General features: G+C 53.1%; 1 protein-coding gene across 2 annotated transcripts; it reads left to right on the top strand.

Annotated features, from left to right (window-relative positions):
• The first annotated feature begins 2613 nt into the window (after positions 1 to 2613).
• On the top strand, positions 2614 to 14835 carry ALOX15 (arachidonate 15-lipoxygenase). Of its 2 annotated transcripts, XM_025362180.1 has the most exons (15): positions 2614 to 2679; positions 3618 to 3777; positions 5649 to 5850; positions 6149 to 6230; positions 6309 to 6431; positions 6597 to 6700; positions 6914 to 7074; positions 8041 to 8184; positions 9327 to 9536; positions 11820 to 11906; positions 12005 to 12174; positions 12803 to 12924; positions 13487 to 13587; positions 13699 to 13866; positions 13976 to 14835. In XM_025362180.1, the coding sequence occupies exons 2-15, from the start codon at positions 3643 to 3645 to the stop codon at positions 14153 to 14155; spliced, it is 1989 nt and encodes a 662-aa protein (XP_025217965.1). In that variant the 5' UTR covers positions 2614 to 2679; positions 3618 to 3642; the 3' UTR covers positions 14156 to 14835. The 2 variants fall into 2 exon arrangements, with proteins under 2 accessions (XP_025217965.1, XP_025217966.1); XM_025362181.1 differs by lacking the exon at positions 2614 to 2679 and having other exon boundaries at positions 3356 to 3777; positions 5766 to 5850; positions 13976 to 14459.
• Positions 14836 to 15190: the final 355 nt, after the last annotated feature.

Below are 15190 nucleotides of genomic sequence, written 5' to 3'. Positions count from 1 at the left end.
AAGGAAGGAAGGAAGGAAGGAAGGAAGGAAGGAAGGAAGGAAGGAAGGAAGGAAGGAAGGAAGGAAGAGCCCAAAATCCAATAGAAAAATGGAACAGCCAGTTCACACAAAACGAAATACAAATAGCTCCTACAGTATAAAAAGATGCTCAACTTTACTCATAATAAGGGAAATGCAAATTAAAATTAAAACTAGGATACCATTTTTCACCTATCCGATTGGCTAAGGTAATCCTGGTTATTAACACACCGTTGGCAAAAGTGAGGAAGAACGGGCATTCTCAGTCATAGTCCACTGCAGGGGTGTAAATCAGTACAAGTTTCTACAGAGGACAACTGAGCAGTTTCTGCTGAAATTTGATATGCTTTTGGTCCAGAAATTCTATCTCCAGGGTTTTGTTCTACAGATATACTTTCATACGAGGAATGCTGTATACACAAGGATTATTTCTTTCAGCACTTTTTCATAGTTACAAAAGATTACTAACAACCTGCGTCTGCTATAAGAGACTAGTAGAATTTATTATGTTACAGCAAATAGCAGCCTCAGCAAAGAACAAGGAAGCTCTTTGTAGCACGGGTATGGAATGACCTCCTGTTGCACTGTGGAAAAACGAGATGCAGAATAAGGTGTGCTATGATGTGCAGGAAAAGGACAAAAAGGGTAGGTGTATATTTGCTCTGTAATATTAGTGCACAGAAGAGACTGGTAACAGTGATTGCTGGGAATGGAGCAACTGGGTGGCTTGGGGCCGAGAGGAGGGAGAAACTAGTGAATACCACCTTGTACCCTTTGACTTTTGAATCAGGTGAATGTACTTCCCACTAAACAATTAAGCAGGGCGGGGCGTGGTGGCTCACGGCTGTAATCCCAACACTTTGGGAGGCCAAGGCAGGTGGATCACTTGAGGTCAGCAGTTCAAGACCAGCCTGGCCAACATGGCGAAACCCCATCTCGACTGAAAATACCGAAAGTAGCTAGGCGTGGTGGTGGGTGCCTGTAATCCGAGCTACTCGGGAGCCTAAGGCAGCAGAATCACTTGAACCTGGGAGGCAGAGGTTGCAGTGAGCCGAGATCCTACCACTGTACTCTAGCCTGGGCAACAGAGCAAGACTCCATCTCATTAAAAACAACAACAACAACAACAACCCAAAACCAAAACCAAAAAACAAGCAAACCAGAAAATATGCATCACAGACATATTTTCATGGACTTCATTTGTGTTACCAGACTGACTGTAATCCATGCCATGGAGCTTATGTTACTATTCCCCTTTTGTTTACATTGTCTGATAGTTATTTGTTTCCCTTTGTCTCCCCCAAGGAAAGGATTCATTTATAATGAATTTTTCAGCTCAATGTGTTTCAGAAAAACACTTACTGACACCCACAAGCCCTGACACTGTGCTGTCTCCAAGGGAAACAAATGTGAGAGTCCTGCTGGGTGTGTAGTCCTTGCCTAGGACGGGCTCACATTAGTGGGGGATACAGAGATACAAACAAAAGCTCACACTGCAGTATTAAGTGTGCAACAATAGAAGTGTGCACAAGGAGTAAAGTGTTAGAAAGGAAAGCTGGGCCGGGCGCGGTGGCTCACGCCTGTAATCCCAGCACTTTGGGAGGCCGAGACGGGCGGATCACGAGGTCAGGAGATCGAGACCATCCTGGCTAACACCGTGAAACCCCGTCTCTACTAAAAAATACAAAAAACTAGCCAGGCGAGGTGGCGGGCGCCTGTAGTCCCAGCTACTCGGGAGGCTGAGGCAGGAGAATGGCGTAAACCCGGGAGGTGGAGCTTGCAGTGAGCTGAGATCCGGCCACTGCACTCCAGCCTGGGCGACAGAGCAAGACTCCGTCTCAAAAAAAAAAAAAAAAAAAAAAAGAAAGAAAGAAAAGCTGAACCTGGCGTGGAGCCTGGCGTGGTGCCTCATGCCTGTAATTCCAGCACTTTGGGAGACTGAGGTGGGTGGATCACGAGGTCAGGAGTTCAAGACCAGCCTGGCCAACATGGAGAAACCCCGTCTCTACTAAAAATACAAAAATTAGCTGAGTGTGATGGCGGGCGACTGCAATCCCAGCTACTTAGAAAGCTGAGGCAGAGAATTGCTTGAACCTGGGAGATGGAGGTTGCAGTGAGGCAAGATGGCGCCACTGCACTCCAGCCTGCATTCCAGGGTGACAGAGTGAGACTCCATCTCAAAAAAAAAAAAAAAGGAAGGAAAGCTAATTTGCTTTGGTGGGGTGGTGGGGGATGAAAGTACCCGGCAAGACTTTCCGGAGAAACTGGAGATTGACTAGGGTTTAGAAGCATGAATAGATGAATAGATTAATCCAGGAGCAAGTTCTTTGAGAGAACAGCAGTGCGGGGGCGGGGAGTTCCAGGGAACAGATGGCTCCAGACCAAAGAGAAATTGGAGACGAATTAGGGTTTAGAAGCATGAACAGACTAACCCAGAAGTGAGTTCTTTGAGAGAACAGCAGGGGGGAGGTTCCGGGAAACACATGGCTCCAGCACAGGAGATGCCAGGGTGCAGTGGGATGAGAGGTGAGGAGCGCTGGTCAGGTTAGCAAGGGCACTGAATGCCAGAAACATTTATCTGGACTTTTATTCTGCAGGCAACAGGGAGGTGGAGGCTTTCACGCTCAAAAGGAATGAGTCCCAGTGGCTGGCACAGAGAAGGCAAGTGTGCAAAGTTGGTCAAATGAATTCCTTGGCCTGAATGTACCTTCCTCAAATGCCACTGCAAACTGGGTCTCCTCGCCCACTTCACCCTCTCCTGCGATCCAACTTGTGAGGCGTGTGTGTGTGCGTGCGTGTGTGTGTGCCCCTGCGTGTATGCGTGTGTGGGTGGGTGTGTCTGTGAGTGTGTCTGCACGTGTGCTTGTGTCTGTGCATGTTTTCATGCATGTGCGTGCGTGTGTGTACGTGTGTGCCTGTGTGCGTGTCTGTGCAGGTGTCTGTGCGTGTGTGTGCGCGTGTGTGAGTGTGTGTGCGCATATATGCATGTGTGTGCATGCATGTGTGCGTGAGTCTCTGCGTGTGTGTGCGTGCATGCATGTGTGTGTGTGCGTGCATGTGTGCGTCTGTGCGTGTGTGTGCGTGTGTGTGTGCGCGTGCATGCATGTGTGTGTGTGTGCATGCGTGCGTGAGTCTGTGCGTGTGTGTGCGTGCATGCATGCGTGTGTGTGCATGCATGTGTGCGTGAGTCTGTGTGTGTGTGTGCGTGTGCACGCGTGCATTTAGATGGAGGTTGGCTTCCCAGTCATCCAGGCTTGGCCCAAAGTCCGTGGTACACAAGTGCATGACTCCTACCCCCACCTCGCCTGCCTGCTGTACCAGGCGTTGATCCCTCTTCCTGCATGTTTTTGGTTCAAATCCTTTTCTTCTTCTCCCTCCCGTCAAGATAGTAGTTTCCACTCCCTGCTCTCGCCAGGACACCGCCTTTTGGACTGGGGCTGAATTCTGCCCTTTGAAGCTCTGCTCCTTGGAGCTGGGGGCCCCAGAGGTAGGCGGAGTTGATTGGAGACCTGCCACCCACATTCCGACCCCAAGCGACCTCCAAGAGGGCGGGGTCTCAGGCTGGGTTATTTAGCTGGTCCACCCTTCTTCCCCACCAGAAGGAGCGAAACGTCTTTGAGCAAGATGGGTCTCTACCGCATCCGCTTGTCCACGGGGGCCTCGCTCCATGCGGGTTCCAAGAACCAGGTGCAGCTGTGGCTGGTCGGCCAGCACGGGGAGGCGGCGCTCGGGAAGCGACTGTGGCCCGCACGGGGCAAGGTGAGCTCCCCAGAGCCGGGCGGGGTGGGCTGCGCGCCTGGCTCCGAGTCAGTCAAATACCGGGGAGGCCACGCGCCCCCGTTGGCCTCTGGTCCATTCTCTTTGCCGAGGGCGCGCACACTGGGCTCAAAGACAGCGCACGGAGGCCGCAGGGGTGGGGGGCTTTAGGGCAGTTGGTGGCACCCAGTAAGCGCTCAATAAACGTTGCCGCTACCCGATCTCCTTGGAATTGAGGGCACCCTCCTGTGCGCCCCTCGCTGCACAGAGCTCCCTTGTCTGGAAACTCAGCGGACACCGGAGCGGCCGTCGGTCCTCCCGCTTTCTCTATCTTAAAAAAACGTTTCAACCGCTTGCGCTGTTGGATCTCTGACCTTTCGGGCTTTATCACCTGGGATGGGGAGTCAAGGCAGGAGAACGCTCTCAATTTCCCGACCCACCTCCTGTCATATCTCATGTCATATCTACCTGGTGTTCTACCCGGTCCTGTTACTTTTTTTCTTCCGCGAAACCCCGAATCCCCATCACTGCTCTAGCTCTCTCCCAGATCCCCAAATCTGGATGTCTGTCTCAGGGAACGTCAAAGGAACATGCCCGAACGAGGTCCTCCCCTCTTCCCACCTCCCAGCCCTCTCCTCCTGCCTCCCCCGGTGTCTCCCGCGCCTCCTCCCTCGCTTCACCTCCCTCTAAACAAGAATCCGGCGCAGTCAGTTCTAGACCCTGAGCATCTCCCGCCTCCCAGCCCAATATCCGCCCCGCCGCCGACCGCCCGCGTCTCCTTGAACCTGCGGAGCCCTGCTCCCCGCACCCCCACGCCCTTGCTCCGAGCTTCCGAGAAAGCGGGGCGAAGGGAGCCAGAAAGAGAGAAAATGCGCACGGAGCGGGTTGCCCCGCGACTCCATGGTGAGGGGACCGGGCACGGAAGGTGGAAAGGCGCTCCCTCCTCCCTTTTTTCCTCCCTGTGGTGGGCAGTTGGTGACACACAGTAAACGCTCAATAAATGTTCCCGTTACTCCATCTCCTTGGAATTAAGGGGATGCCCCTGGGCGCCCCTCATTCCACACAGCTCTGGTGTCTGGAAACTGGTCGCCAGAGCCGTCGTAGGTCCTCCCGCTTTCTCTATTGTAAAAGCCATTTCAAACCTCCAGCGGCCTCGCCGCCTCTGCTGCAGACCTTCCAAGGCCTTCTGAAGCCAGAATGATTGCTCCCTAATTCACTCCCCCTGCTTAACACATTCGAATGGCTCCCGCTTGTTCTCGGGACCAAATCCAAAGCCCTTGGCGCCACCTTCGAGAGCCTCCGGACCTGCCGACTCCCCACACCTGGGCTCTGAGCTCCAGCTCCAAGATGCTGCGCGCCCTCCCATCCCCGCTGCTCGCTCTGCCCGGCGCGCCTTTCCCCTGCCTTCCCTTTCTCTCACTCTCCCTGGCTGAGCCCTCTCCGCCTTCAGGTCTCCGGGAAGGTTGTCCCCAGGCCAGTGGGGCCCCTGCAGGTCCTCAGCCTTGGGCGGGGTGGGGGCAGGGGGTGGTCGCACAGCGGGAATTGCCACCAGCGCGTCCCGGCTCCATAGCGCGCTAGTCCAAGGCGCGGCGCCGGCCCAGCCCAGCGCTTGGCACAGTCAACGACCACAGAGAGGAGAAAGTGAGAGCAGGTGCGGCCCTTCCCACCTGCCGTCCCCGTCCCCGCAGAACCGAGTCCTGGGGCCACCTGCTCGGCGCGGTCCCTCTCTCTCTCTGGCTCAGTCCCCCCACCCTGATACGTCTCCTCCTCTCAGAGCCTCCAAGGAAGGGCGTGGGCGCTGGAGGGAGCAGAGCTCAGCCGGGTGCCCCTCCCGCCCGTCCCCACCGGGGCTGAGCCTCTAATGTCGCCCGCAGGAGACAGAAGTCAAGGTGGAAGTGCCCGAGTACCTGGGGCCGCTGCTGTTTGTGAAGCTGCGCAAACGGCACCTCCTTCAGGACGACGCCTGGTTCTGCAACTGGATCTCCGTGCAGGGCCCCGGAGACGGGGACGAGGTCCGGTTCCCTTGTTACCGCTGGGTGGAGGGCGACGGCGTCCTGAGCCTGCCCGAAGGCACCGGTGAGCGCGGGGCTGGGAGTGTCAGGAGGCCTCTGGGGTGCGAGAGAAGCTGGGGGGATGCGCATGTGGAGAAGAGAGCGCAGGATGGAGGTGCTGGAACCTGGAGCGCCGGGGTCTTTGGGGGTGTCGAAGGGGGCGGTGGCTGCAGCTGGTACAGAGTGGCTGGAGCCTGGGGGAGGGGCGTGATACTGAGGGGGCAGGGGCCACACAGAAGGACGGGGTGATGAGGCTCTCCTGGCAGGGGCGAGAAGAGGATCTCACCAAAAGTCACTGGCCAAGCCCTCCCCTGTCCTTCTAGGCCGCACTGTGGGCGAAGACCCTCAGGGCCTGTTCCAGAAACACCGGGAAGAGGAGCTGGAAGAGAGAAGGAAGCTGTACCGGTGAGCCCTCCTCCCCTGACCCCACGTGAGCTGCTGATGCTTCCAGCACCCGCGCCTGATTTCCTTCCCGCCCCACAGGTGGGGAAACTGGAAGGATGGATTAATTCTGAATGTGGCTGGGACGAAACTAAGTGACCTCCCTGTGGATGAGCGATTTCTGGAAGACAAGAGAGTTGACTTTGAGGCTTCGCTGGCCAAGGGGTGAGAGCAAGGGGAGGCTGGGTGAGAGGGAGGTGTCCTGGTCTAGTGGAAGCCAAGGGGCTTATGGGCTGCACTGTACTGGACTGGCCCAAGATCGGTGCCTGTGGTCGCCATGTTGGAGTCTCAGAATGATGCTCAAACCCTTTGCCCCATCCTGCCCTGAAGGCTGGCGGACCTTGCTATCAAAGACTCTTTAAATGTTCTGACTCGCTGGAAGGATCTGGATGACTTCAAACGGATTTTCTGGTGTGGCCAGAGCAAGCTGGCAGGTCAGTCCCCCCTCCCCGATATGTCTCCCAGGACCCTTACCCCCAGATCCCGCCCAACCCAGGGGAATTGAAAGCAGCAGCATGGGGAGACCAGAGACTTGGGTCCCACTGGTGGGCTGGAGTCAAGGGTGCGTTGGAGAGGGGCATGGTTGGTGGGGTTGGAAGGACCAAGAGCTCAGATCCCACAACTTGCTAAACAACTGCCTTCCCCAGAGCGCGTGCGGGACTCCTGGAAGGAGGATGCCTTATTTGGGTACCAGTTTCTTAACGGCGCCAACCCCATGGTGCTGAGGCGCTCCGCTCACCTTCCTGCCCGCCTCGTGTTTCCTCCAGGCATGGAGGAACTGCAGGCCCAGCTGGAGAAGGAGCTGGAGGTACGGACATCAGAGCCCCGAGGAGGCTCAGCAGTGCAGTGGGGTGGGCTAGCGTCAATGCTGCTGCTGCGGGACCCACTCTGGGCCGGGCTTGCTGCCAGCCAGCAAGGCGGGATTCTGCAGGAGAGGTCCTGAGGGATCCTGGAGAAGCTCAGCGGCTCGGCCTCCTTCCCACACGAGAGTAGCTGCGGAGGGAGGGCGTGCAAGGTGGAATGGTTGATAGAAACAGGGTCAAATGAAGAAACGTGACTGGCCCTTGGTGCTAGGGATTCAGGGAGTGCAGAGGAAGAGAATCAGGGTCGGAGTGCTGTGGCTGTTAATCAGGAGGCGACATGGAACAACAGAGAGGAAATTCATGGGATTCCAGGGCAGACAGGCTTGGATGTGAATCCTGGTTCTGCTATTTGTAAGCTGTGTGACCTCAGGCAAAGCATCCAGCCTCTCTGATTGTCTGTTTCCTCTTCTGTAAAATCGAGGCTCATTCAACTAGGTGTTATAAGGCTGAGCTCAGTGGCTCACACCTGTAATCCCAGCACTTCAGGAGGCTGCAGGAGGATCACCTGAGCCCAGAAGTTGGAGGCCAGCCTAGGCAACATGGAGAAACCCTGTCTCTACAAAAGCACAAAAATTAGCATCTGTAATTTTTGGTGTAGTGGCATGCACCTGTAGTCCCACCTATTTGGAGGCTGAGGTGGGAGGATCACCTGGGCCTAAGGAAGTCAAGGCTGCAGTGAGCTGTGGTGATCCTGCCACGGCACTCCAGCCTGGGCAACAGAGTAAGACCCTGATTCAAAACAACAACAACAAAAATGATATGAGGCAATAAGCACATGATCCATTACCTGGAACAAAGTAGGTGAGGGAGACAGGTTAGCTCCTCTCTCTCTCTCTGCCCCCTCGGAGGAATCAGAGTAGGAAGAAGATGCTTTATGCTGATAGCAGCCCTTGACCTCTTCCCCCACCCAGGGAGGCACACTGTTTGAAGCTGACTTCTCCCTGCTGGATGGGATCAAGGCCAACGTCATTCTCTGTAGCCAGCAGTACCTGGCTGCCCCTCTGGTCATGCTGAAACTGCAGCCTGATGGGAAACTCTTGCCCATGGTCATCCAGGTGAGAGGACTCAGGATTTCTGCTCCCAGTCTCCAGCCTTCTTAGCTCAGCCCCTTATCGAAATTCACTGAGCACCATCTGCAAAGGCACTGGGCTAAGGCACCGGGGAGACCCCAAAGGAGAAAATGTGCCAAGTCTCTGATTCGAAGGCCTTGCAGTGTAGCTGGAGAGACACTTGGGGCCAGTCTGCAGAAGCTCCGGGACTGAGGAAGTGGACAGAGATAGCCCAGGAGGGATCAGGGGAGGTGGGATGTCATGAGCCTTGGAGGAGGGCCAGGTCTCAGACAAGCAGGAGGGAGAGGAAGGGCTGGTCCTCAGGGGCAAGACAGACTGGGAAGAAGCTGAGGTAGAGGAGTCAGGAGATTCCTAGGGGACTGTTGCACTGGGGCCAGACTAAGCCAGGCTAAGGAGTATGAGGTGGAAAGCTGGAGAAGGCTGTGATGAAACGTGCTGTGGGCACGCGGTGTGGGCAGTGGTGTTCAGGGTGGGTTGGAGAGGGGAGATGCTAGAAACAGGGGCTGGGGCAATGTGCTCCAGCACTGACCCCAGGAGGAGGGGAGCTCAGATGTGGGTGGTGATTATCAGGATGGAGAGGACAGGTGGATGCGAGTGCAGAGGGAGATCAAGGAGAGGGGAAAGGGGAGCCAGGCCAGGTGCCTGCAGAAATAGCACCAATAAAGAGAACAGGGTGCCCCGGGAGACTTTTGTCTGGCCAATGTTGAGGTAATGGGAAGACATTTAAATTGTCCAGCAGGCAGCTGAGAACAAGAGATTCAGTCATTTGTGTAGAGGTGGGGCTAGAAGATTAGATTTCGAAAAACAGTGTGGGATGAAGGAAGCAGGTGGTTTGAATCTTTTCCACACTGCGGGGACTGAAAGGGGAAGTGGAGGCTGGAGGAGGCACCAGAAGAGCAGTGTCTGCAGAATGCTGGAGGCAAAGCAGCTTGCAGGGGCTAATGCACCGAGCGGGTAGGAAGGGGAGGGGAGGAAATGGGAGCTGTAGGGAGTGGGAGCAGTGAGATGGGGAAAGCGAAACACGTTTGGAGGAAGAACAGCAAGGTTAACATGCAAGGGGGCGGGGGTCGGATTGCTGAGTGCCCAGCACTCATGCCTTCTCTCCCCACACCTTGTCCCTGCTCCAGCTCCAACTACCCAGCGCAGGATCCCCGCCACCTCCACTTTTCTTGCCCACGGATCCTCCAATGGTCTGGCTTCTGGCCAAATGCTGGGTGCGCAGCTCTGACTTCCAGCTCCATGAGCTGCAGTCTCATCTTCTGAGGGGACACTTGATGGCTGAGGTCATTGCTGTGGCCACCATGAGGTGCCTGCCGTCCATACATCCTATCTTCAAGGTAACACCTTATCCCCTTCTCTCCTGCCTACCACTGTCTCTGCCCCAGGGCACGTTCCCACCTCTGGAGGCTCCCTTTCTGTGAGGTCTCGGTATGGAGAGAAACAATGAATGGACAATGTGAGAGCAACAGAGAACGAGCAGGGCTGGCCATGCATTTTCAAAGGGGATATCACCTCCCACCTGGGAAAAGTGGTGGAAAAAATCTTACTCTTTTTATATATAAAGCACAGTACATGCAAATGACCAAGGATTCCGTCCAACAAGAGGAACCCATGCAAATAACATTAAAAAGATCTTTTCCAGACAGTCATTGTTTTTTGTTTTTTTTTTTTTTTTTTTTGAGATGGAGTCTCCCTTTGTTGCACAGGCTGGGATGCAGTGGTGTGATCTCAGCTCATTGCAACCTCTGCCTCCTGGGTTTAAGCAATTCTCCCACTTCAGCCTCCCCAGTAGCTGGGATTACAGTCACGCACCACCACGCCTGGCTAGTTTTTTTGTATTTTTAATAGAGACAGGATTTCACCATGTTGGCAGGGCTGGTCTCGAATGCCTGACCTCAGATGATCCCCTTGCCTCGGTCTCCCAAAGTGCTGGGATTACAGGCGTGAGCCACCGCGCCCGGTTCAAGCTTGTCTTCTTTAAAGAACTGAAAGAAGGCGAGCGTAATGGATGAAGGGGAGAGGGAGGAAACCAGGCTCTGGAGGGAGGCAGTGATTAGACCATCCATTCTCAGTAGGGGCAACAATGTCCTCCAAGGGGTGAAGATGGCTGGAAAATGTGTGTGAAAAATATTATTATTATTATTATTATTAATTTATTTATTTTGCTGCCCAGGCTGGAGTGCAGTGTCATGATCTTGGCTCATTACAACCTCTGCCTCCTGGGTTCAAGTGATTCTTCTGCCTCAGCCTCCCAAGTAGCTGGGATTGCAGGCGCCTGCCACCATACCTGGCTAATTTTTGTATTTTTAGTAGAGACGAGGTTTTGCCATGTTGGTCAGGCTGGTCTCAAACTCCGAGGTGATCTGCCCACCTCGGCCTCCCAAAGTGTTGGGATTACAGGCGTGAGCTGCTGTGGCCGGCCAAATCTTATTATTTTATATAGCACAGATATAATGTGATATATATCTATATAAAGCACAGATATAATGCAATACATAGATATACAGTATATATGTAGTACTACTATTTAATGAGGTGGAGTGAGATTAGGAAAAAATATCTCCAAAGGTTACTTAGTAGGTGGTTAAAAAAAAAAGTTGAGAAATCTTGGTCTAGACCTATGAAAAAATATGAAAAGAAAAAGAGGCCAGGTGCGGTGGTTCATGCCTGTAATCCCAGCTACTCAGGAGGCTGAGGCACAAGAATCGCGTGAACCTGGAAGGCAGCGGTTGCGGTGAGCTGAGATCACACCACTGCACTTCAGCCTGGGCAACAGAGCGAGACTCCATCTCAAAACAAAACAAAACAACAACAACGAAAGAATGATTTCTTTCAATTATCATAAAGCACTAAGTCTGGTTTGCGGAATGCAAATAGTCGATGCAAATCAACTGAAAACTCAGTGGTTTATTTTTATGTATTTCTTTTTAACTTTAATTTTACGTTCAAGGGTACATGGGCCGGTTTGTTCTGTACACAGTGGCTTGGTGTACAGATTATTTTGTCACCGGGTAATAAGCGTGGTACCCGATAGGTAGTTTTTGGATCCCCTCCCTCCTTCCACCCTCCGCCCACAAATAGATGCTGGTTCCCTTATTTGTGTCCATGTGTACTCAATGTTTAGCTCTCACTTATAACTGAGAACATGCCATATTTGGCTTTCTGTTCCTGTGTTAGTCCACTTAGGATTATGGCCTCCAGCTCCATCCCTGTTGCTGCAGAGAACATGATCTTGTTCTTTTTCATGGCTGCATAGTATTCCGTAGTGTGTATCATTTTCTTTACATAGTGTATCACATTTTCTTTACCCAGTCTATTGTTGATGGGCATTTAGGTTGATTCCATGTCTTTGCTATCGTGAGTAGTGCTGTGATGAACATACGTGAGCATGTATGTGCCTTTATAGTGGGGCGATTTATATTTTGGGAGGTATATATCCGGTAATGGAATTGCTGGGTCGAATGGTACTTCTGAAAACTCGCTGTTGAGAGGCCACTGAACTTTACGTTTGTGCTTTTTCTGAAGACCTGGTGCCTTTCCTGCTTGTCGGCCCCTGTTTCCTGCAGGGCTCTGCTGCAGCTCTCCTCTGACTTTGCCCTTCCCTGTGTTTCTCCCTCTAGCTTATCATTCCTCACCTGCGATACACCCTGGAAATTAACGTCCGGGCCAGGACTGGGCTGGTCTCTGACATGGGAATTTTTGACCAGGTATGGGAAGAGAAAGGGAGATTCTGGGTCACTCTTCTTTCCAGCTCTGGATTCAGGGCAGGTCGATTTGCCTGACCCTGCTCATCCTCCCTCCTCAGGTGGTGAGCACTGGTGGGGGAGGCCACGTGGAGCTGCTCAAGCGAGCTGGAGGCTTTCTAACCTATAGCTCCTTCTGTCCCCCTGATGACTTGGCTGACCGGGGGCTCCTGGGAGTGAAGTCTTCCTTCTATGCCCAAGACGCACTGCGGCTCTGGGAAATCATCTTTCGGTGAGGCAAGGGGGAAGGCCAGTGGGGGTGCAAGTTCGGGTGGAGAAGACGTCTAGGAGAGCGGGAGGTCTGTGTCTGGTTGGGGGCCTGTGCTTTTGTAGAGATAGGGTTTCTCCATGTTGCCTAGGCTGGCCTCCAACTGAGGGATCCTGGAGAAGCTCAGCGGCTCGGCTTCCTTCCCACATGAGAGTAGCTGCGGAGGGAGGGCGTGCAAGGTGGAATGGTTGATAGAAACAGGGTCAAATGAAGAAATGTGACTGGCCCTTGGTGCTAGGGATTCAGAGAGTGTGCAGAGTAAGAGAATCAGGGTCAGAGTGCTGTGGCTGTTAATCAGGAGGCGACATGGAACAACAGAGAGGAAATTCATGGGATTACAGGACAGATAGGCTTGGATGTGAATCCTGGTTCTGCTGTTTGTAAGCTGTGTGACCTCAGGCAAAGCATCCAGCCTCTCTGATTATCTGTTTCCTCTTCTGTAAAATCGAGGCTCATTCAACTAGGTGTAAAAATTATAAGGCTGAGCTCAGTGGCTCACACCTGTAATCCCAGCACTTCGGGAGGCTGCAGGAGGATCACCTGAGCCCAGAAGCTGGCTTCAGCTAACTGGCCCTGCTCCGTTTGTTGGTAGGTATGTGGAAGGAATCGTGAGTCTCCACTATAAGACAGACGTGGTTGTGAAAGATGACCCAGAGCTGCAGACCTGGTGTCGAGAGATCACTGAAATCGGGCTGCAAGGGGGCCAGGACCGAGGTAGGAGGAGCCCCTGCCCTGAGATCTCAGACACAAAACCCAAGAGACCTCCCCAGAATCTCCTGTGCTTCATGAAATCTCCCAGAAGCATTTCAACACCTATGAGAATTCCAAAGGCCTTCTCAGATTCCACTGCCTCTCACCTAGAGACAGGTCCCCGTCCTACACGCTGAGAACCCCTAGGTGCCAGGTGCAGCGGGACCAGTGGCTGCTCATACATGTTTAACAACTGACTCTTAGGAAGAACCGTCCTGATTTGTAGCTTTTGCACATTTCCGTGGTATAAATATTTCTACTGTGGCCACCAAAGTGATGCTGACCAGCTTTTGCTTAACACCTAACGTCATTGACTGACTCTTGCGAGCCAATATGAGTCAGCGGCAGCACCCCACTGAGTGGGATCCCCCAGCAGAGCTCCCCACTCCGCCACCCCAACCTGCTGTCATGGTAATTCCCGTAAGAGTTACTGAGCACTCCTGCCGCTCTTTCTCACCCCGCCTTGTTCTCCTCTCTCTGCCCTACTCCTGGCTTCCCAGCTTCTAACTCTCCTCACCCCCTGCAGGGTTTCCTGTCTCTTTACAGTCTCGGGATCAGGTTTGCCGCTTTGTCACCATGTGTATCTTCACCTGCACCGGCCAACACTCCTCTGTGCATCTGGGCCAGGTACTTACCTGGGAATTTGGGGCCTGGAGTGAGGGAGGGGTCTGTGTGCAGGTGGGCCACAGGGCTTTCCTGCTTAGCAGGCACTAACTCTGGATCCCTGCCCTTCCTTAGCTGGACTGGTACGCTTGGGTCCCTAATGCACCCTGCACGATGCGGCTGCCCCCGCCGACCACCAAGGATGCAACACTGGAGACAGTGATGGCAACGCTGCCCAACTTCCATCAGGCGTCTCTCCAGATGTCCATGACTTGGCAGCTGGGCAGACGCCAGCCCATTATGGTGAGAGCCGAGTGCCCAGGGCCCTGAGGAAGGAGGCAGCTGTGGGGACGTGCGGCATCCCAGACTGGGGGTCATAAGGCTCCCAGCCGCTTTTTCCTCTCCCTCCCAGGTGGCTGTGGGCCAGCATGAGGAGGAGTATTTTTCGGGCCCTGAGCCTAAGGCTGTGCTGAAGAAGTTCAGGGAGGAGCTGGCTGCCCTGGATAAGGAAATCGAGAACCGGAATGCAAAGCTGGACATGCCGTACGAGTACCTGCGGCCCAGCCTGGTGGAAAACAGTGTGGCCATCTGAGCGTCGCCAGCCTTTGGTTACTTCAGCCCCCCTCACCCAAGCCACAAGCTGACCCCTTGGTGGTTACAGTCCTGCCCTCCCAAGCCCCACACTCTTCCCATGTCCCACCCTCCCTCAAGGGGCACCTTTTCATGGTCTCTGCACCCAGTGAACACATTTTACTCTAGAGGCATCACCTGGGGCCTTACTCCTTTTTCCTTCCTCCCTCCTTTCCTATCTTCCTTCCTCCCTCTCTTCCTCGTTCTTCATTCAGATCTATAGGGTAAATAGCCACAATTATATAAACCATTTCAAGGCTAGAATAGGGGGATAATACGTATTACTCCACACCTTTTATGAATCAAATATGATTTTGTTGTTGTTGTTAAGACAGAGTCTCACTTTGACACCCAGGCTGGAGTGCAGTGGCACCATCACCATGGCTCATTGCAGTCTCAGCCTCCTGGGCTCAAATGATCCTCCCTCCTCAGCCTCCCGAGTAGCTGGAACTATAGGCTCATGCCATTGTGCCCAGACAATTTTTTAAAATTTTTTATAGAGATGGGTCCTCACTATATTTCCTAAGCTGGAAATAGGATTTTGAACCCAAATTGAGTTTAACAATAACAAAAAGTTATTTTACACTAAAGATGGAAAAGAACTAGGACTAAAGTATTTTAAATAAAATATTGGCAAAAGAATATAGAGCCTCAAAAAATGTTTCTGGGTTCATATGCTTGACGTGGTAAAGAATTTTAAAATTTTAATTTTTTTTTTTTTTTTTTTTTTTTTTTTTTGAGACGGAGTCTCGCTGTTGCTGCCCAGGCTGGAGTGCAGTGGTGCAATCTCGGCTCACTGCAAACTTTGCCTCCCAGGTTCAAGCAATTCTCCTGCCTCAGCCTCAGCCTCCCACGTAGCTGGGATTACAGGCACCTGCTACCATGCCCAACTAATTTTTTTGTATTTTTAGTAGAGATGGGGTTTCACCATGTTGGCCAGGCTGGTCTCGAACTCCTGACCTCAGGTGATCTGCCCACCTCAGCCTCCCAAAGTGCT

This window comes from Theropithecus gelada, chromosome 16 (assembly GCF_003255815.1).
Source record: "Theropithecus gelada isolate Dixy chromosome 16, Tgel_1.0, whole genome shotgun sequence".
NCBI lineage: Eukaryota > Metazoa > Chordata > Mammalia > Primates > Cercopithecidae > Theropithecus > Theropithecus gelada.
Note: the sequence above shows the minus strand (reverse complement) of the source record. Positions and strands in the feature narration are given on the sequence as shown.